The following is a 27220-nucleotide window of genomic DNA, read 5'->3' on the forward strand; positions in this document are numbered from 1 at the left end:
TGAATGAATAAAGAAGATGTGGTAAATACATATAATGGAATATTACTCAACCACAAGAGAGAATGAAATCTTGTCATTTGTGACAAGAGGGGTAGACCTACAGAGTATTATGTTAAGTGAGAAAAGTCAGAGAAAGATAAATACTGTATTATTTGCCTTATACGTGGAATCAAAAACAAAACAAACAAGACTCACAGATACAGAGAACAAACTGATGGTTGTTTCAGGGGAGGAGGGTAGGAGATGGATAAAAATAAATGAAAGGAATGAAAAGGTACAATCTTCCATTTATAAAATAAGTAAAGATATAGGATGTAAATTACAGCATAGGGAATATAGTCAATAATTTTACAACAATTTTGTATGGTGACAGATTGTGACTTGTCTTACTGTGCTGATTATTTCCTAATGTATATAAATATCAAATAACTATGTTTTCCACCTGAGACTAATATAATATTGTGTGTAATTACTCTTCAATAGAAAATAACATAATTCAGTCTAATGTTCTAGATCTTATTTATCCTCTACATCTATTGTCATAAAAATCTTGATATATTCTACGGTACTCTGAAAATCTCCTCCATCTGTAAAATAAATAAGCACCTGTTCTATAGAACTTCTTTGCTTTCTGTCTTGAGATCACTAGCCAGGGTTCAAGTTAGTGAGTAGAGGGATTAGTAGGTTGGAAAAAGGAGAAACTGATAAAAGACTGGGAGATATAAATGGAGATGAGCTGGGCACCTTCACTTGGTGGCGAGTTCTTGTGTGTCCTTTTTGCCTTATATATCCCAGATTTGAAGCTGAAGGAGCTGAAATTGATATGCCAATGGGCACAGATAAAAATAGCCCCAATAAAAGCCTGTTTCCTCTAGTCACAGAACAAAGAAAAAAGCAGTTTAGCAAGACGAAAACCCTTTTGGCTAATAATCTCTCTACTTGAGCCAAACACCACACACAAAAATGTATAACCCCATCTCCACTCATGCAGCAAAGGCTGAGTGGGGAACTGAGCCTTCCACCTTTAAGAGGCTGTAACAAGGTACCCAATAATCTCACTGCAGTGGTATTGGAGAAGGCCAGACAGGAAGCTGGGACTTCTAGACTTCCATCTCCATAGACCACTAACAAGGGTCTGCTTCTCCCACTGCATCGGTGGAGACTGTGTAAGCAACAAGGACCTTCACTCCCACCCAGCAGAAACAAACTGCTTCCCCTATTTTACACTGAGGATGATATCATAGGAGGCCTAGCAGAGAGGCAGGACTTCTATCACCACAGAGTGGTAACAAGGGCATTCCCCCTGTCGTATCAGTGGAGACCACATGGGGTATTAAAAATTCCCAATCCCACCCTGAAATAATGAAGAGACCCACACAGTGTGAGGATCTGAACTTCTACTTCTGGAAGTACTGATGCAGCACCCTTCCTTCTCCTGGAAGGACACAGTAAGAGAAAGCCCACTAAAACAAGAAAGGCAAGTTTAAACAAGATTCAGAGTCTCATAAAACAATATGAAAATGTTCAGGTTTCAAGAGAAATCACTCATCATACGAAGAACCAGAGAAGATCTCAAATTGATTTTTTTTTTAAAATATGATCAGTAGATACCAACACCAAGATGGAAAATGTATTAGAATTATCTGAGAAAAGTTTTAAAACATGAATGATAAAAATGCTTCAATTAGGTATGGTGAACAATTGTTTGAAATCTTTTGAAAAATAGAGAGGCTGAGCAAAGAAATACAAAATCAAAGCAAAGAAGGAACGAAAGAAATACCAAATGGAGATTTTATTACTATAAAATATATTAAGCAAAATATAAATTTCAGCAGATGAGCTCAACAGAAAAATGGAAGGGGCAGAGGAAAAAATCAGTGGATTAGAAGATATAACCAAAGAAATTATCCCATCCCAATAAAACAGAGAAAGTCAACTAGAAAAAATGGAAAGCCTCAGGGATCTGTGGGACTATAACAAAGGATCTAACAGTTGTGTCATCAGAGACTCAGAAAGTTGAGAAAAAGATAGCAGATCTGAAAAGATACTCAAGAAAGTAATAGTTGAGGAGAGCATGGGTGACTCCGTGGGTTGAATATCTGACTTTGGCCCAATCATAATCCCGGGGTCATGGGATCAAGTCCTACATCAGCCTCCTTTCTCAGCAGGAGCTGAACAAATGCAAAGAAATCCACACCAAATCATAGAACTTAACTTCCAAATAATAAAGACCAAAAGCAGTCTTAAAGGTGGCCAGAGAAAAACGAAAGTTTACCCTCAGGGGGAAAAACAATACAAATAAAGTGGAGTTCTCATCAGAAGCCACCGAGGTCAGAGGAGGTAGCACAATTATTTTTTATGTGCTAAAAGAACTGTCAACCCAGAATCCTATAACTAGTGAAAATATCCTTCAGAAATGAAGTGGAAATCAAGACTTCCTCAGATGGAGGAAAACTAGAACAATTTGTTACCAGCAGCATTATCCAAAATAATGGATAAAGGAAATTCTCTAAAAGTAAACAATGAAAGACATCAGAAAAAAAGAACATGGTAAACAAAAAGATATATAAATATAATACACTTTCTTCTCCCTCTCAGTTTTTCTAAACTATGTTTGATAATGAAACAAAAATTTTAACACTTTCTAATTAGGTTCTAAGAAATATTTACAATTCTATCATAAACAGAAGGTTAAAGGGATGTTAAAGAATGTAACATCACACAAACTGGCAAAATAATGATACTAGTAGACCGTAACAAGTTATGTACATGTAATTAGTATCTAGAACAACCACTAAACAAGATAGACAAAGAAATATACTTAAAAACAATAGAGAAAACTCAAAATGTCATTCTAGAAAATGTTAAATTAACCTTCATGAAAACAAGAAACAGAAAAGAGGGAGATTAAAAAAAAATGAAATGTAAAAGAAAACATGAAACAGTAGAATGAAATCCTAACATATCAATACTTACATTAAATTTAAATGATCTAAATATACCAATCAAAACATGAGAGTGGTGGAGCAGATTAAAAGTCATAAATCAACAATATATGTTGTCTGCAAGAAACTTACTTCAAATACAGTGATACAGACATGCTGGATGAAAAAGGTTCGAAAAGACACGTCAAACACATGACCTCTCTAAGGTCATGACAGCTCTGCAGTAATGAAAATAGTATACTTATGCTTCATATTCTTCATAAAGAGAGTTTAATGACTTAACTAGAAATTTTTTTTTAATTTTTCTAAAAAATCTAGCTTCAGGCAGCACCACATAGAAACAGTTTTCCTCCTTTTGTACTTAAAAAAGAGTCTGTAGCATACTTGTCTAACATTCTAGGTAAGGGATATGGCTGAAATTAACAAACTAAAAGACTAATGGCCCATGTTAATGGGGCTATAATATAGGTAGAAGAGGTAAGGTTTTCAAGGTTGTAGGACAGTATGAACCTATTAGTCTCTTGTGGAATTTATCATGCAAAGCTCAATGGACATAGTCTCCTGGTTTACTACTCTTCCCATACAGAAGACATCAATCAGGTACACTGGGGTAAGTGGATAGCTATATTTAATCCATGAAATAGCCTACTGCTCCAGAATTTATCAGAATCTAAAGGCATTGCCTATTATTCTTAAATCTATGATCAAGTGATAAGGCAATGTCCAATTCTGTAAGCACTCCCCACTAAGCTGGACAGATCCCAAACTATGGGTATAGTGAGAAACAGTCGGAAGGTCTATACTTTGGTAAGATCTCCACATTCAAAGGTAGCCATCAAAGCAGAAATGTACCATGAAACTCCATGGAAAGTCTTCTAGAAATTTGATACGGTGTGGATTCCTTTTTCTTAATTAGTATTTAACCTAAGTGTGTGTTTGTTTTTTTTCCAAAAAGTATGCTGTGTACAGTTCCTTTTTTTCTGTGAGAGAAAAATGAGTGAACACCAATTCTATTAAACCTTCACATCCACAGAAAAGCATCTTTCTCCTGATACTTCAGAGAGGATGGGGGAAAGAATTTCCCTGGGTAGTTTCAGTCTTACCTGCAAAGTGCTAATGTGAACGGGAGTGCCTGTACCATTGACAGTATTCTTTTTAGGAGCATTTCCACCTTTCCCATCTGCTTGCTCAGCCTTAGCAATTCTGGCTTTTTCTGCTTCAACTCTTTTGGGGTTATTCAACATCACCTGGACGACAGCATACTCCACCAGGGAAGCAAACCCAAAGAGAAGACAAGCAATGAGCCATACATCAAGAGCTTTCACGTAGGATACTTTGGGAAGTTCAGCAGCAAGGGTTGTACACTCAGAGGCCAAGCTGAGTACCGAGAAGATACCTACAGAAATAGAAATGGGAGTTAAAGTTGTTTTTTACCCCTGTGAAATGTTCTGCAAACATTACTTTTGGACAATATCCCTCTCCAGTAAGTTGCAATGTTCCTCAGGTCTCTTTCAAGCTCAAAGAGTAGAAAAAAACAATACTAATACTAATACTAATATAATACAATACTTTTTATCTTAGGATTTGTGAATGTAGTTGGAGATGTTTATAAATATTTAATATTTAAAAGTAAACAAAAATTTAAACCAAGGTGTAAAAACACAATTTAGACCAGGTTTAAATACTATAGATGTCTAAAAACTATTTTGTAGTATCTCAGAGAAAGCCACAAAGCTCTCTAATTAGTTATTTCATTTTTCTGCTTTATTTTTAGATAGTTATAGAACTGAATTTTACCCAATGAAGAACTAAACCTGAGCAAGAATAGAACATATAAAGCAATTTTCTGATAAGATCCACAATTAAAAAATAAAATCTAATAGAAAAGATAAAGATAGAGTATTCCTGATTATTTCAGGGAAACAAATGATTTCAGCTTTTCCAGGAAATAATAATATTCTGCTACATGTAAAATTAACCACTTATGGAAAGCTAACTAGTTATATATCAATTTAAGTCAAATAATTGTAAGATCCCAAAGGAAAATTGCATTAATTTATATCCCTCCTTTTCTTTCCACTTGCCGTACTCCCAGCCTTTCCCTTTAGTCTTTGTCTCCCTTCCTTCATATTTTCAGAAGAGGGGATGGGCAAATATGACCCTCTGGCACTAACTACCAATAATACACTGGATCAGAAAAAATCTTATATGATGTTAAGGGAGACTCACTTTCAGCCATGTAGGAAATAGGTTTGCCTTGACTCTGTGAGTTCATTTCACTTACGGGGCAAAGTACACTTTTTAATTCTTAGATTTGACCACCCCTGAGGGTTAATGATATGTTATCCTAATAAAGATGTACTTGGCTCTCCTTTCTCTTGCCTTGGAAATATGCTAAGTACTATATTAGTATTAATAATCAGTTAAAACATTGAAAAATATATTCCATCAATTGAATTCTGAGGGTCTTGAAAGTTACAGAGTTTGTTGGTTTGTTTTTTTTTGTAAGTATGTAAGAGTTTAAAGAGTCTCTACTAGAAAGAAAGGTTTCTAGCAGATGGAAACAATATTACTTAGAATATAAAGACTTGATAAACATCTCATATGCTATTAAACTAATTATCCTTAGTCCTGAGGAAAACTAAGAACTAATTAATAGGACTATATTTTAAAAGCTAATATAGGTCTTAATGTTTCTAACCTGAAGTGGAAAATAACATAAAAATCCAAGGTCCTATCACTTATTTCTTGAAACTACAGTGAGTTATACCTATGGGCATTAATTTGGCAAATGATACTTCCAAGTCAATTTTTCTATTCTTAATCAAATGTTATCTGTCAACCTATCAATCAAAAATAAGCCTTACTTAATTCCTTGAGATAGAATATATTGACCACCATTCTCCATGTTTCCATAGCACTTCACGTTCATCAATAACAGAGAATATATCAAACTTAGTAGTATACCTGATTTTTTTTGATATATTAGAAACTTCATGAGAAAATGGAGAATAATGTCAGATTATAGAGGGTTTTAAAAGCCCTATAATGAATTTACCATATTTGGTAGAAAATATTAAGAAATTGTAAGCTGAGGGAAGAGAAATGACATTATCAAAAGAATGTCAAATAACATTACTCTGGTAAGGATATACAAAACAGACTAAGAAAGGAAAAAATAGTTTCAGAAAGAAAGCATGAGAAAAGAAGGATAGGACTAATATAAAAAGGATTTTGAAGAGAACATTTTAAAAGACTTGGTTATTGATTGAAGGAAGAAGGAAAAGATTGAGACAATTTTCTGAAAAACAGAATAACTAGGAAAGTACCCATGAAAGATGGGAAGAAGAGACTTAGAAAAGATAATGACTTTGGTAATGAAAATACTGAGTTAGGTTAAGTAAAGGCCAAGAAACTGATGACCATGACAGAGCACAAAGCACGTGAGAGTTTTGTAAAAGGAAAGAAAGATTAGCCAATATGAAGATGGAGGTCATGCTGAAAATGCAGAAAGCTTTGTGAGGAAAAGATGTCGGAGTGTCAGAGAAAGGAAACCAAAGAAAGAGAGAAGGGACTATCTTTTAAAATGAATGATATGACATTAATAGATGTGGGGTGGGAGTGGGGGAGAAAGGAGGTATTTATAATTCCAGGTATTAAGTTAGAAACCATGATAGTCAATTCTATTAGGATTTTTATCATTTCAAAAACAAAAGAATAGAAATGGAGATGAGTTCTGGAGGAGGAGAATGTGAATATCATTGTACGCCTTCTCTTTAGGAAATCATATTAAAAGAGGAAATATCCTTTTTGTTTTTTTTTAATCCTAAAATAGGAAATCATGGGACACCTGAGTGGCTCAATCAATAAAGTGGTCAACTCCTGATTTCAGCTCAGGTCATGATCTTGGGGTGTGAAATTGAGCCCTGCCTCAGGCTCTGCCCTCAGCACAGAGTCTGCTTCAGATTTTTTTTTCTCTCTCTCTCCCTCCATCCCAACCACCACTCATGTACTCTCTCTCTCTCAACAAATAAATAAAATCTTTTTTAAAAAGGAAATCTGAGCAGATAATATTCCTTTAGACAAACATTGTGACATTATCTTAATACATTCTTCAAATAAAATTACTTCATTATTAAATAATGCATAGTGAATTTTTATCTGCATTTTAATAAATCATAAGCCAATCAAAAGAAATCCCACTGCTGGGTATCTACTCAAAGCAAATGAAAACTCTAATTTGAAAAGATATATGTACCCTTAAGTTTACTGCAGGATTATTTACAATAGCAAGATATGAAAGCAACCAAGTGCCCAATGATAGATGAATGGATAAAGAAGATGTGGGGTGTGTGTGTGTGTGTGTTTATGTATATATTTATGTATATGTATACACGTGTGTGTGTGTGTGTGTGTGTGTGTACACAGTGTAATATTACTCAGCCATAAAAAAATGAGATCTTGCCATTTGCAGCAATAAGGATGGAACCAGAGAGTAGAATAGAATGCTAATGTAATAACAAATGCCATGAACTGGTCAAGGAGTAACTTCAAGTGTTCACATATCTATCTAAACTCCAAATAAGTTTTATACCATTAAGTGAGAAAATATTTATCAAATTCATAGATGTGGAATTGTGATTAATAAATTGAAAATTCATTTAGAAGTACTACTGAATTATATTAGGATGTTATCATTTCATAATGCCTTAATCAAAGGATACTAAAGGAAAACCATTATTAATATCATGTGGGAATCCAAAAAGACTTTTTGACATTTCTGAAAGAAGTCCTGCTCCAGACGAAAAGAGTATAAGAGAGAAATGTATGTATGCGTGGTCTGCTAGAGGTCTGAGTTGTAACCTAAATTATCAAATCTTTTTGACTGGAAGTTATTTGTCAAAAAAAATCCTTTTTAGCAGCAGTTCGAGTGTTTTATGTACCAGAGAAAGGGAATGTCCTGTATAATTTATAACAGTTAGTTCCATAGTTGTTTGCATAGTTATTTCCATACTTACAGAAGTAACTAAGGACAAAAATCTTCACCTAAAATTCATAGAGGGAGCTTTCATGTTTGTTAACAATGGAAAAGGTAAATCAAAATGAGATTGGGAGAATATCATGTGTTTATTGGCCCTCTGTAAATCTCTTGGAAAAACATCTATTCAAGTCTTCTGCCCACTTTTTGACTGGACTTTTATTCTGTTTTTTTGTTTTTGTTTTTGTTTTTTTGCTATTGAGTTGTATAAGTCTTTGTATATTTTGGATGTTAGCATATATCATATGATAACATATCATATCATATGATAACATATCAGATGTATGATTTGCAATTATTTTCTCCAATTCGGTAGGTTATTTTTTAATTTTAATTGATGGTTTCCTTTGCTGTGCAGAAGCTTTTTAGTTTGATACAGTCCCGTTTTTTTATTTTTGCTTTTGATAGTTTTGCTTTTGATGTCAGACTCAAAAAATCATCACCAAGACCTATGTCAGGGAGCTTACCACCTGTTTTCTGTTAGGAGATTTATAGTTTCAAGTCTAATACTTAGTCTTTAATCCATTTGGCATTAATTTTTGCACATGGTACAAGATAGTGGTCCAGTTTCATTCTTTTGCAGGTGATTGTCCAATTTTCCCGGCACTACTGAAGAGACTGTCCTTCCCCAACTGTATATTCTTGGCTCCGCCATCGTAAATTAATTGACCATATATGCATGGGTTTATTTCTAGGCTCTCTATTTTGTTTCATTAATCTGTGTGTCTATTTCTCATGTCAATACCATACTGTTTTAACTGCTATAGCTTTATAGTACAGTTTGAAATCAGGGAGTGGATACCTCCATTTTTGCTTTTCTTTGTCAAGACTGCTCTGGCTATTCAGGATTTTTTGTAACTACATACAAATTTTGGGATTATTCTATTTCTGAGAAAAATGTTATTGGAATTTTGATAGAGATTCCACTGAATTTGTATACTGCTTGGAGTAATATAGACATTTTAACAATATTAATCTTCTAATCCATGGGTATGGAATATCTTTCCATTTATTTTTATTGTCTTCAATTTATTTAATGACATGTAGCTTTCAATATACAGCTCATTTATATCCCTGGTTAAATTTATTCCTAAATATTTTATACTTTTTAATGCAATTACAAATAGGATTTTCTAAATCTCTCTTATAGTTCATAATTAGTATAAAGAAACACAATAGATTTTTATGTGTTGATTTTGTACCTTGCAACTTTACTGAATTCACTTATTAATTCTAGCCGGTTTTTGATGGAGTGTTCAGGGTTTTCTGTATATAATACGTCATCTGCAAATAGTGACAGTTTAATTCTTTCTTTCCAATTTAGATGTTTTTTATTTCTTTTTCTTGCCTAATTGCTCTGGCTAGGACTTCCAATACTATGTTAAATAAAAATAGCAAGAGTGGATATCCTTGTCTTATTCCTGATCTTAGATAAAAAGCTTTCAGCTTTTCATTGTTGAGTATAATATGTTGACTGTGGGCTTGTTACATATGGGTTTTATTATGTTGAGGTACAGTCTCTCTATATCTACTTTCTTGAGAGTATATTTTTTAATCAAAAATGGATGCTAAATGTATCAAATACTTTTTCTGTATCTACTGAGGTGATCATAGGGGTTTTATCATTCATTTTGTTAATGTGGTGTATCACACTGACCAATGTACAGATGTTGAATCATTCTTTCATCTCTGGAAAAAATTTCACTTGATCATGGTGTATGATCGTTTTAATGTACTCTTAAATTAGATTTGCTAGTATTTTGTTGAGGATTTTTGCATGTATATTCACCAGGAATATTGGCCTGTGATCTTTTTAGTGTGTGGCATTTTTGTATGTTTTTGGTACCAAAGTAATGCTTACCTTGTAAAATGTTTGGAAGAGTTCTCCTGTCTTCTATTTTTTTGGAAGAGTTTGAGAAAAATTGGTATTAATTCTTTAAATGTTTGATATAATTCACCAGTGATGCTGTCTAGTCTAGGACTTTAGCTTTTTGGGAGGTTTATGATTACTGATTCAATCTCCTTGTTGGTAATCCATCTGTTTGAATTTGCTATTTTATTATGATTTGGGCTTGGTAGGTTGTATATTTATCCTTTTCCTCTAGGCTATCTGTTTATTGGTGTATAATTGTTCCTAATAGTCTCTTGTGACGCTTCATTTTTGTTGATATCAGTTGTAACATCCCTTTTTTCCTGATTTTAGTGATCTGAGCACTTTCTCTTTCTTCCTACATGAATCTAGCTAAATTTGTTTGTTTTCAAAGAGTCAGCTTTTAGTTTCATTGATTTTTTCTCTTGTCCTTTTAATCTCCACTTATTTCTCCTATCATCTTTATTTCCTTCCATCTACTTACTTCTGACTTCATTTGTTCTTCTTTTTACAGTTCCTACAGGTACAAAGTTAGGTTGTTTATATGTGATTTGTCTTGTTTCTTGAGGTAAGCATTTATCACTGTGAACTTCCCTCTTAAAACTACCTTTGTTACATCTATAAATTTTGGTATGTTACATTTTCATTTGTCTCAAGGTATTTTTAATTTCTCTTTTGATTTTTTGACCCATTGGTTGTTCAGTTGCATGCTGTTTAATCTCCAGAAATGTGTCAATTTTGAAGTTTTCTTTGTGTAATTAATTTCTAATTTCAGGGACACCTGGGGGGCTCAGTTGGTTAAGCTTCCAACACTTGGTTTGGGCTCAGGTCATGACCAGAGTCATGGGACTGAGCCCTGTGTCAGGCTCTGTGCTCAGTAGGGAGTCTGCTTGAGATTCTCTCTCCCCTCTCCCTTTGCCCCTTTCCCCCACTCACATGCACATGCACTCTCTCTTTCAAATAAAGAAATCTTTATGATTTCTGGTTTAATACCATTGTGGTTTGAAAAACTGCCTGATGTGACTTCAATCCTCTTAAATTTATTAAAACTTGTTTTTCAGCCTAACATATGATATATCTTGGAAAATTCTCTATGTACACTTGAGAATATGTATTCTGCTGCTCTTAGATGCAATATTCTGTATCTGTTAAGTCCCTATGTTCTAACACGTTGCTTAAGGCTGATGTTTATTGATCTTCTGTCTGACCAATGGATGGTCTATCCATTGGTATAAATGGGGTATTAGAGTCTCCTTCTATTACGTATTGCTATTTCTCCCTTTAGGTCTGTGAATATTTGCTTTATATATTTATGTGCTCCTATGTTGGGTGCATAAATATTTACAAATGTTATGTTCTCTTGTTGGATTGGCCTCTTTGTCATTATGTAATGCCCTTCTTTTTCTCATTATAGTTTCCTTTTTTAAAAAAAAGAATTTATTTATTGGAGAGATAGTGAGAGAGAGCATGAGTGGTATGAGAGGCAGAGGAAGAAGCAGACTCCCCACTGAACAGGGGGCCTGATGCAGTGCTTGATCCTAGGACTCTGGAATCATACCTGAGCCAAAGGCAGACACCTAACTGACTGAGCCACCCAGGTGCCCCTACAGTCTGTATTTAAAAGTCTATTTTGTTAATATAAGTATAGCTACTCCAGTTTTGTTTCCATTTGAATGGAATATCTTTTTATTAAAGTAACATGATACATTAAATCATACATTAAAGTAATAAGATTTCCTTTTTAGATAAAATTATAAATATGTAATGGTTTAATAACAGAGCTTCCAAATACATGAAGCATAATTTTTTATAGTGTAAGATATTTAATAACTGTCTCATCAATAGCTATAAAAATAACTAGACAAAAGACATAAAAGACTTCAACAGTACTATTAACCAACTTGACTCCATTGATATTTACAGAACACTACACCCAACCATGACAAATATACTTTGCAAGTGAACATGGTATAGTTACTAGGAGACATATACTGGTCTGGGCCATAAAAAACAGTTCCAATAAACAAAAGTTTGAAATCATATTCTGACAAAATCAGAAAGCATTAAAACAAAATTAAAATCAAGTTCAGGTACTTACTAAAACTATAAATATTTGGAAATCAAACAAAATCCATGGGCCAAAGAAGAAATCACAAAAGAAATCAGAAAATATTTTTAACTGAAAGAAGATAAAAATACAATATATCAAAATTTTGTGAATAGTAGCTAAAGTAGTGCTTATAGGGATATTTATAACTTTAAATGCTCATATTAGGAAAAAAAAAGATCTAAAATCAATGATCTGAGTTTCCAGTTTAAGCATCAAAAAGATCCGATTAAATTCAAACTAATTAAAAAGAATTTAATAAAGAGCTAAAAATCAACAAAAAAGAAAATAGAAGAGATAAGCGAAATGAAATCTGAGATTTTGAAAATGTCAAGAAATGGGCAAGCCTTTAGCTAGAATGATTAAGAATAAAGAGAATTCCCAATTTACCAATATCAGGAACAAAATTTGGAATACCACTACAGTAAAGGGATAAAGAAATATTATCAACATATTTTTGTGCTAATAATTTTTGCAACTCAAGTAACATCTAGAAATCAATCAATATAATTCACCAAAATAAATATGAAAACCCATCTAAATATTTAAATACATGCAGAAAAAGTATTTGGCAAAATTCAAGCAAATTTAAACTCAATCCAAATTCAATCAAATTTTATCATACATGATTATAAAAAACTCTGAGCCAACTAGAGAGAAAATGGAATCTATGCAACCCAATTAAGACAGCTACAAAAAATGTACAGCTACTACCACACCCAATAATGAGTGGCTCATTTATTTCTACCTAGAATCAGGAATAACCCCTGTCTCAACAATTCTATTCAACATTACACTAGAGGTCTACAATAAGGTGAGAAAATTAAATGGTAGGGAGTATGTGAAATAACTGGTAAATGTTAGGGAGTATGTGAAGCAAATGGTACCATCTTTTTGATAAACTCTATAGTAGTATTTTATAAAAGTAAAACATATTTTGATATCATCTCATACCTATCAGAATGGCTAAAATCAAAAACACAAGAAACAAGTGATGTTGCGGTGAGGATGTGGAGAAAAAAGAACTCTTGTACACTGTTGGGGAATGCAAAATGGTGCAACCACTGTGGAAAACAGTAAGGAGGTTCCTCAAAAAATTAAAAATAGAACTACCCTATGATCCAGTAATTGTAGTACCATGTATTTACCATAAAAATACAGAAACACTATTTCAAAGGGATATATGCCCCCCATGTTTATTACAGCATTATTTGAGATAGCCAAATTATGGAAGCATCCCAAGTATCCATCTGTAGATGAATAAAGAAAATGTGGTATGCATGTGTGTGCATATACCACATATATACCTATACATACACACATGTAAACATACCATGGAATATTATTCAGACATAAAAATTATGAAATTGCCATTTACAACAACATGGATGGAGCTAGAAATTCTAATGTTAAGCAAAATAAGTCAGAGAAGGACAAATGCTATACATATATATATACTATTCATATGTGAAATTTAAGAAACAAAACAAATGAGCAAAATTTAAAAAAAAAAAAAGACAACAGAGAGAGACAAATCAAAAAAAAGGACTCTTAACTATAGAGAACAAAGTGATGGTTACCAGAGGCGACAAGGATGGGGGGATGGGTGAAATAGGGTGAAGGAGATTAAGAGTACACTTACGATGAGCACTGAGTAATATATAGAACGGTTGAATCACTAAATTGTACACCTGAAACTAAAACATGGAATATTTACTATCAGGCCTTTTACAGGAGTTTGCTGATCCCTGGGACAAATCCCTTTGTCCTAGCAAAGTCCAGTCTGTCCACCAGATCTCATCCCCTCTCACTTCTCAAGGATTCTGCTCCTGCACTTCTTCCAGCTCTCATTTTTTTCCTTTGTTAATGCTTGTTTTCCGCCAAAAATAAACATAATGTGATTCTGTCCACCTTAAAAATAAAACCCAGAAACCTGTCAACTCCTATTCCCACCCCAGCTATTTCCCTATTCTCTTTTTCTTTTCACAGTTAACAATCTCCAATGGGTTGTTTATACTGGATGCCAATAGTTCCTCCCCTCCTATTCTCTCTTGAAGTCACTCCAACCAAGCTTTTCTCTTGTCAGTCTACGGAAATTGTCCTTATCATGGACACCAGTGACTTCCCCAGGCTGCTGAATCCAATGACAATATTTAGCCCCGAACTTTCTTGATTTAAAAGCAGCTTAACTGATCACTCCCTTCACCTAGAAATGCTTTCTCCATTTGTCTCCCAGGAAGCTACACCATGTTGGTTGTCACTCATCTCAGTCTCAGGGGTTGAGTTCTGAGATGTCTTCTCTACCATACTCCAGCCTCACTTTAAAAATCATCTATATTCTGATAAATCTGGAGTTCTTACCACCAGCCTTATTCTTTCCTAGAAACCCCAGACTTGTATATCCAATTGAATACCTGATAACTCTACCTAAAAGATATCTCGGACTTAACATGTCCAAAAAGAAGCTCCCGGTCTGCCCATCTTCTCAAACGTACTTTGCCCACAGCTTTTCCCATCTAATTTAGTGGCAGCTTCATCTTCCTGGCTTCAGCCAGAAAAACCCTTGAAGTCAGCCTTGAATCTGTTTTCTTAAATCCGACATACAACACATCTGCAAATCTCATTATGTCTACCATAACCATCATCTATTTATGAGCACCTCTACCCCCTGGCAATATTGTAATTGTTTCACCTGGATTACTAGAGCTTCCTAATAACTGCCTTCCCTGCTCCCATCCAAGCCCCCTTTTAATGGGTTCTACACAAAGCAGACAAAGAGAATCTATTAAAATTTAAAGCAAATCACATGTAAAAGCCCTCAAGGTCTTCCCATTTCAGCCAAAATCATTGGAATACCTTAGGAGATGTTACATGGTCTCCTGAACACTGCTGTCTTTCTGACCTCATCTACTAATCAGACTTTCACTCATTCTGCTCCAGCCACATTGGCCTTGGCATTCCCAAAATATTCCAAGCATGTTCCTGCCTCAGGAATGCTGGACTTGATGATCACTATCCCAGCTCATTCTTTCCTAGATACACACAGTGATTCATTTCTTCACCTCTGTCACATTTTTATCCAATATCACTTCCTTCTGAGCAATTCCTGACAAGCAGGCTGCTGTCCCTGAACTCTCTGTCCCTACATCATCCTTCTACCACTCCCTGGGCATTAGGATTATTAAATTGAAGTAGAGTTGACATACAATGCTATATTAGTTTTAGGTGTACAACACAGTGATTTGACAATTCTATAGAGTGTTCAATGCTCACCATGATTAAATGTATTCTGCCATCATACCTTGTTATTACAGTATTATGGACTATATTCCCTATGCTGTACTTCTCATCTCTAGGACTTATTTGTTCTATACCTGGAAGTTATATGTCATCGTCTTAGAGATTACATATTGTGTTTATTTGGTGTCTCTTTCTTTCCAAGAAAAAGTACACTCATTGAGGCTTAGTGTTTTTCTTTTGTTTTATCTATTTTATCTATTTTCTATTTACTTTAACTATATGCCCATCTTCTTGAACATTGCTTAGGACATAGTTGGTGCACAATAAACACTTGCTAAATGAATCAAATGTGTAAAAGTGCTTTACAAACTGTAATGTATAAATGAGACATATTATTAACTCCTGAATGGGTAATAAGCACATTCCACTCATATTTTCACTCTTCCAATTAACCCTTTGAGTATTTTTTCATCCCTACTGACATTTTAACAGAGTAAGCTTAAAGAGATTAGATCCGCTTGTTGTCTAAACTGTTCACAGCTAGTAAGCAGAGAGCAGGAATTCAAATCCAGATTTAACTGAAGAGACTGACTTTCAACCATTAAATGTGTTTACTTCATACAACAGTTCTACCGGATGTTAAGTGGACAGTTAAGGGACTTCATGACAGAAGTCCCGTAGTAGATGGGGATTTGCAGAGAAAAATCCTTCAAGAATATGTCAGGGATTGAAATGTCTCCAGAGTACTCCTAGAAGCCTGACATTTCAATTTATATCACTGCATGACATTCCTAATAAGCAAAAAATTAACTATTGGGGAGAAATGCATGATATTTTTGACAAGTCTAAGGATACAAATCTAGTTTTTTAGGCGTTTTATTCTCAGTACAGTATACTACATAGTGCATTCTCATCCCCTAAAGGAGTTAATCTGGGTTGTCACTGTCTTCATTCCAGATACATAACCAGTAGGATGAAATTTCCCACATTTCTGGCTATTAAGACATAGATTTGGTCTCTGTGGCTCTTATTAAATACAAACCATCACATTTCTTATCCAGGTAAAACTGTCACTTTATTGCTTCTTTCCTGGTTGCCTACTCTTTAAAATCTGTACTTTGTTTAATTCCCCTACTATGTCAGGAGGGAGATTTGCACAAGGTCTTTCAATGGAAAAAAAAAAAAAATGCTGCAACCAGTCCCTAAGAAGCCAGATATACCACAGCCTTACCTATATAAGTTCCAGGTGATATTCAGAAAACACACACATACACACACACACACACACAAACACACACAAGGTAATGAAACATCTTAAAACACTCTAAATAATCAAAATTTGTCATTACAATGTCCTTATTTTTAAGTTTAATCACTTCATCCATTAGAAGAGCTCTTGATTATTTCATGAAGCAAAGACTTTTTCACTCCTATATAGACACAGTTTTCAAGACTGGCTGATGCTGTTTCTATGTGGCAGAGCATTAAAAATAACAAATGGGGGAGCATGAATAACCAGCTCTTCTTCTCCCTAGCCACTCCTGATGATAGAGCACACAATAACTGATGTTTAAGAAAATGACATGAAGTCATGTTTAAAAAGATACACTGTACCACATATTCCCAGTTGAAGAATATGAGATGGAACACAATATAATTTAGAAAGAGTCCCATCAAAATAGTTTTATGTTTAGTTTGGTACTCTTGGGGAGTTTAGATTTGAGTTATCTGTGAAAATTACTTAATAGTAATTACTGCATGAAAGTCAAAGTAGGATAGATTAACTGTTTAAACTATCCAAATATATGAAAAGAAAAAAAAAACTTAGTTTAATTATGGAGTTCATAAACATTGAGAAAATCTAGTTCAAGGTCAAGTTTGTTTTTTTTTTTTAAAGATTTTATCTATTTATTTGACAGAGAGAGAGATCACAAGTAGGCAGAGAGGCAGGTAGAGAGAGAGGGGGAAACAGGCTCACTGCTGAGCAGAGAACCCGATGTGGGACTTGATCCCAGGACCCTGAGACCATGACCTGAGCCGAAGGCAGAGGCTTAACGCACTGAGCCAGCCAGGCACCCTCAAGGTCAAGTTCTGAGGGAAGTCTAAAAACAGATGAGAATAAGGTTGCCTTCAATTCTAAAAGTCTATTTTAAAAGTGTTGAGTATATAGTGAGTTATGCAAGGACATAACATGTTCCTGACATGAGAGAAAAGCACAGAATAATTTACCCAGGGGCACTCTGGCAGCACTTGCATCCGGGTTGATCCAGAAGGAAAGCCAGGAGAGAACCACTATCAGCAGGGTTGGGGCATAAACACCCATCATGTAAAAGCCGACCTGTCTCCTCAGGGTGAAGATGACTTCCACACAGGTGTAGTACCCTTTCGGAAACAAACTTCATGTTAGAAATAGGAGGGGCCCACCTACATACAATAGCAAAAACCATAATGTACCTGTAAATTATAAGTCACTTTTATTTGAGACAGTTTCAAAAAATAAATTCCACAAAGAGAGTTTTCTCTTATAAATATATAATATATTTGGTGTAAAGGTTGACATGATGGGACCCGTCTCACCTGACCTTTCACAACCTTATTATGATGTTGAGAAATAGATACCACATGCTGCTCCACTATGTCAGGGTCACAGCTTTTAAGTCTTTGTTCAGGGAATTGGCAATGAACTTAAACTTTTCATTACCCATGGGCACTGTCAGAGCAACTGATCTGAAGGAGTCATATAGGGAGCAGTAAATCAAAGTGGAACAAGTCTAAAGAGAAACATTCCACGACGATGTATTGTCAGTATAATTTTTCGGCTACATGTACCACTTCTTATCTAGGAAGCATAGCAGTCTACAGTAACTCCCATGCATACTTAAACCTTAAAAAATTAAGCATATTGGAAGTAAATCTTAGCAAGGAAAAGAAATACATGTTTCCAGGCTACAGAGATACAATATTATACAGGGTGGTTATCTGATATTCCTCTCAATTCTGTCCTATCCGCCACTCCAGGTGCACAAACATGCTTTATGAGGGAAAGGACTTCATTGTCAGAAGCTGATACAAATGCAGAAATTGCCTTACAACATAATTCTAGGGATGCCATGACACCAACAAGTTCCCCAAATTAATCACAAATTATGGGCAGCCTCATCAGAGCCTTTGCTGACTTGAGAAACAAAATAAGTGACAAGATATTCTTCTAGCACTGTAATAGAAGAGAGACTTCTAGATGTTTGAGACTTCTTTAAAAAAATGCTTTAGTCCTTCCAGTTAACAACTTAAATACAATATTTAATGCTTGAAGTGCTTAATTTTGATAAAAATCTCATTTACCATTTAGAAAAAAGCAAGGCTATGTGCAAATAACAGAAAGCTAATATGTCTCCAATTGTGTTTAGTTTAAACATCAGTATTTCAAAATACTAAAATAAATAAATGAATAAATAAATAATTATGGGGAAAGGAAAATATTTTTTTTTTGCTATTTTATATTTTAAAAGTAACATTTACTTAGTTTTCCTAGTTAGGAAGAATATACACACTTCTAGCACTAGAACAATCTTCAAATTCATTCATTAATGATACCTATGGTGGTCCTGGCACACAATAGGGTCTTAAAAAATGTTAAATAAAAGAACAGCTATTCACATCCTCTTATTGAGTAGCTTAGACCAGAAATCTATCCTTTTCCCCGTGTGAATTATAATCATTGCTAACTCTGAGAGATTAGAAGAATATTGGGGTTAACGTGTAACAAAAATAAAGAACTGACGGAACTGAAGTAAGTTCTAATTATGCCAAATGTTTCCAAATTATATAAAACAAAACAAAACAAAACAAACAAACAAAACACAGCATGTTTGTCTTTTTCTTTTAAGTACATTAAAAGTAGAAAATCAATTTAAATTATTCACAGGTTTTTAAAAGATACAAGAGGTCAAACAATGAAAACTCCCTCCCTTGTGTCTTCCCACCACTCATCTTAACTTCCTGCCTGCATAACAAGAACATGTTTCTAACTAAAAATCATGTGCAAAATTTCCAAAATAGAATCTTTTATAATTCCAATTTTCCGCAACTAAGAGACTCACGGAACCTCCTAAAAGTGGTTCTGAAGTACCTGGCTTTGCAATAGCATCACTTACTCAAGTTCATTTTATGTGTACTTAGTGCCTGTGAGAGAGAGAACAAGTATGCGTTTACTGCATATTTTTAGGTAGCCTAAATTGTCACAAATATTACAACAACTTACTATAGGGTTGTTCACTTTAAAATGAATTTTGCATTCCATCCCACCATATTTAAATGACAGCCTAAATAACAGGACTCCTATAGTCTGAAGCCAGTTTCCACCCCCTCCTTTTATGAAGGCACCCACTAGGGGAGCTTCCCAGGACTGGGATAAATTTGACAATAAAATATATGCTTGTATATAATAGTGATTTGCTCCATAAACTTTTATGAGAAACATTTCTTGATCTTTTTTGATCTTTTTCTAGTACTGTTACATTTATGAGAGGCAGGTGGGCAGCTAATTGATATAAATGTTCATTGGCAAATTCAATTTACTTTCTATTTCCTGTGAGGTTTTATTTCACTATTATTCACTGAGGCTTTCAATTTAAGTATTTCTGTATACTTGTTTTCCTATCCCATTTCTCCACCTTTGTAACATCCATAATTATAAAATCTGTAATTTTTAATAAAGTTAAAGCCAAATCATCATTTCTGATTATTTCTATACTAGTTAAAGAAAATACTGTCCATCATTTTATAAATGTTGCTGCCTATATCTTTTTCACTATTTTACATATTAGGCATTCATATATTTAGAAGTTTCCATATTTATAAATTCATATCTAAATATTATCCAAATATTAAAATGTTTTACTTATATTCATATGATGATTCATGTAAACACTGATAACACATGCTTACTGAAACACAGTAAGTGACAATTATCATTATGTTAGACATAAGTTCTTTTATCGTTATTTTCTGTAGCTAATGAGAGATCAGCAACTCACTTAAAATAGCTCAAAAAGGACCACAAAAACCTTTCGTGTTTATAATCTTGAGCAACCCCTCAGGCATAAAAATGAATCCTATTTTATGTGTGTACCATATTAGAATACAGATCTATAAAAAGGCAGAGATGTCTCCTTTATTCCGTGTTGCATCCCCAAATGAAGGTTTTTAGATGTAGAGCTTAAAGGTAAAAAAATAAGCACCCCCAGGATTTTCAATGTTATCTCATAATTTTATGCTATTACATAAAATCAGAAATAAAATTACTAGCTTTATTTTCATCTTTAGACAAAGTTTAAAGCTTCAATAGGGTCATTTCAAATTTCTCAAAACAATTTCGAGCGTATTCATTTTGAAATGTTAACCATATAATCTAGATGTGGATAACTACTTGCAAAGTGTAGGAGGACTGACTTCACAGGTAGCATAGCAAAGTCAGACTCACTATTCCAGTCATCACTAAGTAACAGTATGACTTGGGTAAGTGTCTTTGGTCTATTACCCTAACATGTAAAAAAGGGAAGATAAAAGTACTGAGTCCGTAGGGTGGTTGTGAGAATTAAAATAGAGTTTCTGCAGAGCACTTAAAATAATGCCTAACATACAGCAAGAAATCCAAAAGCTATCTACTAAATATGTGTTTCTACACAACAATCCCAAAAGGATTGTCCTTGGCTTTCAAGCTATTTTTTTTTTCATTACTAGGTGACCTGTCAAAGTTTCTAAACACTGTAGTCCATTTCCTTAATTTGAGTGAGTACAGAGAAAAGGAGTACAGTTCTTTGTGCAGCAGCTGACATTAATTTGCCTGCAACATTCAATAAGTCCCTCAATCACTCTGCTCCTCAGTTATTTTCTGTGTTAAATAAAGGAACTGGTTCAGAACTGTCAATAAGATCACTAAAAGCCCATGTATATACGATGCATGAGTGTTTTGATGGTTAAATTTTTTAAGAGTTCTCAGGTTTTCCTTTTTAAAAACTTTTATAATTTCTTTTAGCAGTGTATGTGTTTTTTATCTCTCTTGTTCTAATATACTATAAACTCTATAACAGAAGGAGTTATTTATAGATAAATGCTACATAATCCATTAAATTATGTGAATGTCAATGACAACAGATACTTAAACCAACTTTATCCCCAAGTTGCCTAGGTGTTGCATTTACTGTAGCACTGTAAATGTGCCAAAGTTCACTCTGCCTTTTTTCGTATTATATTTTGTCTTTAATGATGCCATGATGGCAGCATTATAAACTCAAACATCTGATCTCTCCGAATTCTACACAATTACACTGTACATTTTTATTTTTGCAAGTCAACATAAATGTTGCAATACATTAAACTATATCTATTTCTCTCTCATATATTTTAAGATTTATTTATTTATTTTAGAGAGGGAGAGTGAAAGAGCAGCCTTGCGTTGTGTGGGGTGGACAGAGAGAGTCTCAAGCCGACTCCCTCCTGAGTACAGAGTTCTACAACACCTTGATCTCAGGATCCTAACCAAAATCAAGTGTTAGGCGCTTAACCAACTGAACCACCCAGATGCTCCTAATTATATCTATTTCTGAACACCTTTGTCATATCTTTGTTTACTTCCTCGTAGAAAATTAGAATTGCATAATTCAAAATTGAAATGATTAGTTTGAAAATGAGCAAAATTCAATCAGCCTTTTATGTATATTACTATAGGAAAAACCATTATATTTAATAACTTAAAACCCTCAATAACTATAACTGTCAGTTGTGACTCAAATGTTGAGTATGAATCATATTATTAAAGTATTGATTAGTGGGTATATTTTCATTTCTGCAAAGCTTGAGGTAATGTAATGAATGAGGTTAATTTGTTGTGCTTTTCACAATTAGCTGTTCCATAACCTAGGCCAACAATATTATACAGAGAATATTTACTGATGTCCAGTTATTCTCCACACTTACCGCTTCCTGCGCCGCATAAAGATAGGTGCTTTCAATAACTAAGAATATGGGTCAAACAACATCTAAACCTACCTAAAAGACAGGAGACAAATGTGTATAGACTACATTCATCAAATCCATGATGTTTGGTCCCAAACTGAAACTTGCCAGAAAAATAGTTTCTTGGCAACACCTAAGAAAACTATTGCCTGGGAGAGTTCATAATACTAAAATAAAAAATTGAAAACCTCTTGTTATGTAGAGTTACATAAAAGCAAAACTATGTAGTAATAAACATTTTTAAGAACTTTAGTGAATGTCATTTTATGAAAGATTTAAATATATGAAGGTAAAGATAAACTACTTGTAAATACTGAACTCACTTTTTAACTAATTTTCTTCTATTCTGTTCCTGGCATATGTTAAAATTGAAACAAACCTTTGAAACAGGACTTAGTTTTGTTTAATCCGAAGAATATTACTTACCAGTGCCTTTATAGTATTTTGTACAGTTGCCATATTCGATATCTTCCTTTTTAATATCAAACTGAGGCAAGGCGATTTTTTCTAACTGAACAGGATCCCCTGACTGCCAGATAAATCGTAAATCATCAGTTGTGTAGCCAACTGTAAACAAAAGCAAATAAATAAAAATATTAGTTTGAAATGTAATTAATACTTTCTTAATATTTTAATAATCCAATTATTACACACATAAATGGTAAACTAACAGGCCATTCTTCTATGAAACTCCTGTTAAAAATGCAGAGATAAAATCTATGGCTATCAATGAAAACAGTAGCACAAATTTACAGATAATTGGCTTAAAAGCAGAACAAGCTAAAACAATGAGCATATGGTAAATAGTTACAATCTCACTGCCTCCTATATAGTAGCATACTTTGCTATGTCAGAATTCAGAGCTGTCATCAATAAAAAGTAATAAATAAGTCATACTAGTTTTCTGAACATATTCAGAATAGACTCATTTCACAATTATACAATATGCTATCTGAAAATTTAAAAAAAAAAACCTTAAGCACAAATCACTTATATTTTTGAAGAAATAATTACAAACTTCCCTAAGGGAGTTACATTGCACAGGAAAGCAGGAAAACAGTCTCTCGAATGGACATTATTATTAAATGCGAAAGCACATATTTTGGGTTTAGGTAATACGGCTACAACTCAAGGATCCTATGGGGTTTTACAGCATATCATAGCCTAACATTCAACTATAAGTATTTGGATTTTTCAAAGCAATACTTCAGTAAATCTGACAATAGATCTGAATATAAATACCCAGTTGGAATTTTTTACACAAATACATATTAACACAGCATAAATAGATACAACACACAAAAACATACATACATACATACATTTACATCTGCAAAATCTCAATTTATACTTAGAAAGCAGTAGAGATTGTTCAAATTTAGGTTCCAGCTTCAGTAAATTTTTTTTTAAACAGCAGATAACCACAAAGTAACTTTAAAGCATATCATCTAGCAAGTATATATATAAGATATTTTACAAGGCTATTCTTTATTTTTTTGCTGAAAGCTATTCTTTATTTTTTTGCTGAATATAGGTCTTCAGGCTAAGGCTTCCTTATTTTAGTGTTAGTTTTTCAAGTTTTATGTCCTACTTTTATTTTCAAAAGATAAGCATGATTAGCAAATTAATTGATATATTTTAAAGATAATTATTCAATAATTATTTCAGTTAATATACCTTATACCTTAATGTGGTATATCTTTCATGAAGTAAAAAAAATATGATCATAGAAACACAAAAATCCCAATTTTGCAAAAAAAAAAAACTTTTTAGACAATCCACAGAAAATGACTATTTGGTAGGATTTAGGTGCTGTTTAATATTTTCAAATTTTCTGAACTGAACACGTGGCTTTAACAATAGAACAGTTATTAAGATATGGTTTTCTCCTTTACTTTATTTATATTATCAATCCAAATGATGATGGCAGTTGGAACAATTTAGAAGTGTACACCTACATAAACTGAAAGCAAAACCTTGCACCCAAAAGATGTGTCTATCTTAGTAACTATTCCAGTAAAAAAATAACAATTTTCCCAAATAAATTATTCTACTGACTATTTATAATAAAAAGCATTAGTTTGACCATTGTTATCTAAGAGATTAGTAGAATGTATTGATTAGAGATTTTAAGAATTTGTATTCCTATAGTCACTTAGGGTCTCATTTACATACAGCTCTCCAGTTGCATCTTGCAACGTTGTGTATCCATGGGAAACAAGGTCAAGTCCAAAGGGCATGAAAGAGTAATAGATAACCTGAAAGTAGAAACAGAGGTCTTAGAAGTCACTTAATGTGTTTGTCTGTGATAATCTGAATTTTTATATATATATATTTATATGTAGATATAAATATATATAAATATAAATATATCTATATATAAATATATATAGATATATATAAATATATATAGATATAAATATATATATAAATATATATAAAAATATATAAATATATAAATTTATATATATATATATTTGGCTGTACAAATATTAAAGAGTACCTCATGCTGACAAGAACATCTCCATCACGAAAAATAAAAAGAAGGATATTTTCCTGGGTCACATCATGAAAATTGGCACTTTTTTCATTTGCAAAAAATAAGTCAGGTTTCCATAGACATTTGTACATTGTGGGATCCACCGTCAGTGCGTCCGAGCCCCGAAAATCACTAGGGAGCTTCAGCCTGGGATCATTCCATTTCTGTCTCAAGAAGATGTTAACTCTATAGTCCTGAAAAAAAATTGTGTGCATGTGTGTGTTTACTGCTATTTGAAAGAATATATTCAGCACCAGAATAAAAAGAGCTTCAGTGATAAGCAGCACAGATATTTTTATTCTCCCCCCATCAAACAAGATCAAAACAGCTTGGTCACTAAATATAAAGACACCATTGTGTCTATTTAATAACTTTACAGAAATTTCCTTAGCACTTGCTAGCTCTAATATCAAAATATAACTTTACTAATAATTGCTTCACCTTTTTACTAATACCAGTTATGCCAGTTGGTTAAGTGGTATTATCATAAAAACATGAGATTACTAAATATTGTCATTCTTCCCCCAAAAAAGTAGAATAAAATTTAATTAAAAATAGATAAGAAGCCAAGGGAAAATATTTCTACTTGCCTTTTACTAAGTAGCAAGCTATAAAAACAATATATAACATGTATATATGTCTATAACACACATACTTATCCACATATATGTAAGAAGGAAAAGATAAACTATTCTTGACTACTCATATGTGTATATGATTGTAGAGAGAATGTGAGATAGTCAAATGAGACTTGCATCATGCAAAACAGATTAAGTATATCAAAATTTGAGTTACATTTATTTATTTTTTTTAAGATTTTATTTATTTATTTGACAGAGATCACAAGCAGGCAGAGAGGCAGGCAGAGAGAGAGGGAAGCAGGCTCCCTGCTGAGCAGAGAGCCCGATGCGGGGCTCGATCCCAGGACCCTGGGATCACAACCTGAGCCGAAGACAGAGGCTTTAACCCACTGAGCCACCCAGGCGCCCCTGAGTTATGTTTATTTAAATAAGAAGGAAAATGTTTTGAAATCCACTAAATAGCTGGCCATTTTACTTCAGTTTTTTGTCTATCTTCAAAAATACTCATTTTAAAACTTTGTAAAAATTGAATTATGTCAAGACATAGATCTTAAGAATATGTGAACCTAGAAACATGTTTAGTAGCTTAATACATTTTATATCACCAGTGAAATGGGGTTCTGCCACAAATCAGATTGTTAGCATATACATACTTAGCACTGAGCATGGTGCTCAGGCCTTTTGATTTTAATTTTACATACTGTACTCAGAACATGCACAGAAGTGCTCAAGGTAAAAACTGTTTTGGGCTTCAGCTTCCTTGCTTTCAGTCATTCAAAATTCACAAAATACTGTCTATCCATAGCCTTCCAACATGATGAAAATGAATTAAAATCTTAAACTTCAAATCAAAATCTAAATAAGTAACTAGGAAGAGGTTATAGATCAACTTTTATTAAGTAATAAGAATAGATTTCTATGAAACCTAAGTGTACATGTTTTATATATGTATAACATATAAAGTAAAACATAATCAAGGAGCAGTAACTGTCCCAGTAAAAAAGCTTGGAAAATTTACTTTCTCACATGATCTTCAGACTCTGTGTAATAATTGTAGAAGGGAAAGGTACATAGTAATGACATCCACATACTGAAGTACAGATAGTGAAATAAAATTTAAACTACCTACATCTCATAGGTACTCTAAACTTAAGATTTATAAAAAAAATTTCAACATGTATAATACAAATCGATTCTTAAAAATCATATGCAGATGATACTAGAGGACCAAAGTCAAATAAATTAAAGATTATATAAGCTGGCACTGAACGTATCTGCAGCACTGATAAAAAAAGATAACATCTTTCTAATCAAATGAACATGGAATTAAGGAGGGAATAAAGGAGGCCTAGAACTCTGGAAAATAAAGAGCTGCATTGTACAACTACATGAACTGTCAAAATATACAACTATCTTAAAACTCATTATGGGACTTAATTGCTTCACATCTGACAGTGATTATGACAAAAAGAACTAACTCAGACGCGTCCAAGACAAAGGCTTATCTACATCACATGGTGAGACTTCCAGAAGACCTCATCTTGCTTCCTGATGCAAGATTTTTCCATTCCAGGCAAACATGCATGGCCCTCCCCTTTAAAAAGAATACATATTAGGTTCAATTACTTTCTTTTTTCGAAAAAAGATTTATTTGAGAGACAGAGAGAGAGCACACAAGGAGGGGCAGGGGGAAGAAGAGAGAGAATCTCAAGTAGACTCCCTGCTGAGCATAGAGTCCGACGTGGGGCTCCATCCCACGACCCTGAGATCATGACCGGAGCCAAAACCAAACCTCCAACGCTGAACCCACTGGGCCACCCAGGTGCCCTGGGGTTTAATTTTCTAATAAGACACCAATTACATTACCTTAGCTAAAGCACATA

The 27220-nt window shown here is 33.6% G+C and overlaps 1 protein-coding gene across 1 annotated transcript in view; it reads right to left on the bottom strand.

The window, feature by feature from the left end:
- GLRB (glycine receptor beta) overlaps positions 1-27220 on the bottom strand; it is a 92224-nt gene that overhangs the window by 8772 nt on the left and 56232 nt on the right. Inside the window, exons 4-8 of the mRNA XM_080796894.1 lie at positions 24721-24950; positions 24393-24475; positions 22644-22784; positions 17430-17582; positions 4049-4341 (exon numbers count right to left, since the gene is read on the bottom strand). Of these exons, the coding sequence (XP_080653020.1) occupies positions 4049-4341; positions 17430-17582; positions 22644-22784; positions 24393-24475; positions 24721-24950 (900 nt within the window). The remainder of the gene's footprint in view (positions 1-4048; positions 4342-17429; positions 17583-22643; positions 22785-24392; positions 24476-24720; positions 24951-27220) is intronic.

This window comes from Martes martes (assembly GCF_963455335.1).
Source record: "Martes martes genome assembly, chromosome: 2".
Classification (NCBI taxonomy): Eukaryota; Metazoa; Chordata; class Mammalia; order Carnivora; family Mustelidae; genus Martes; species Martes martes.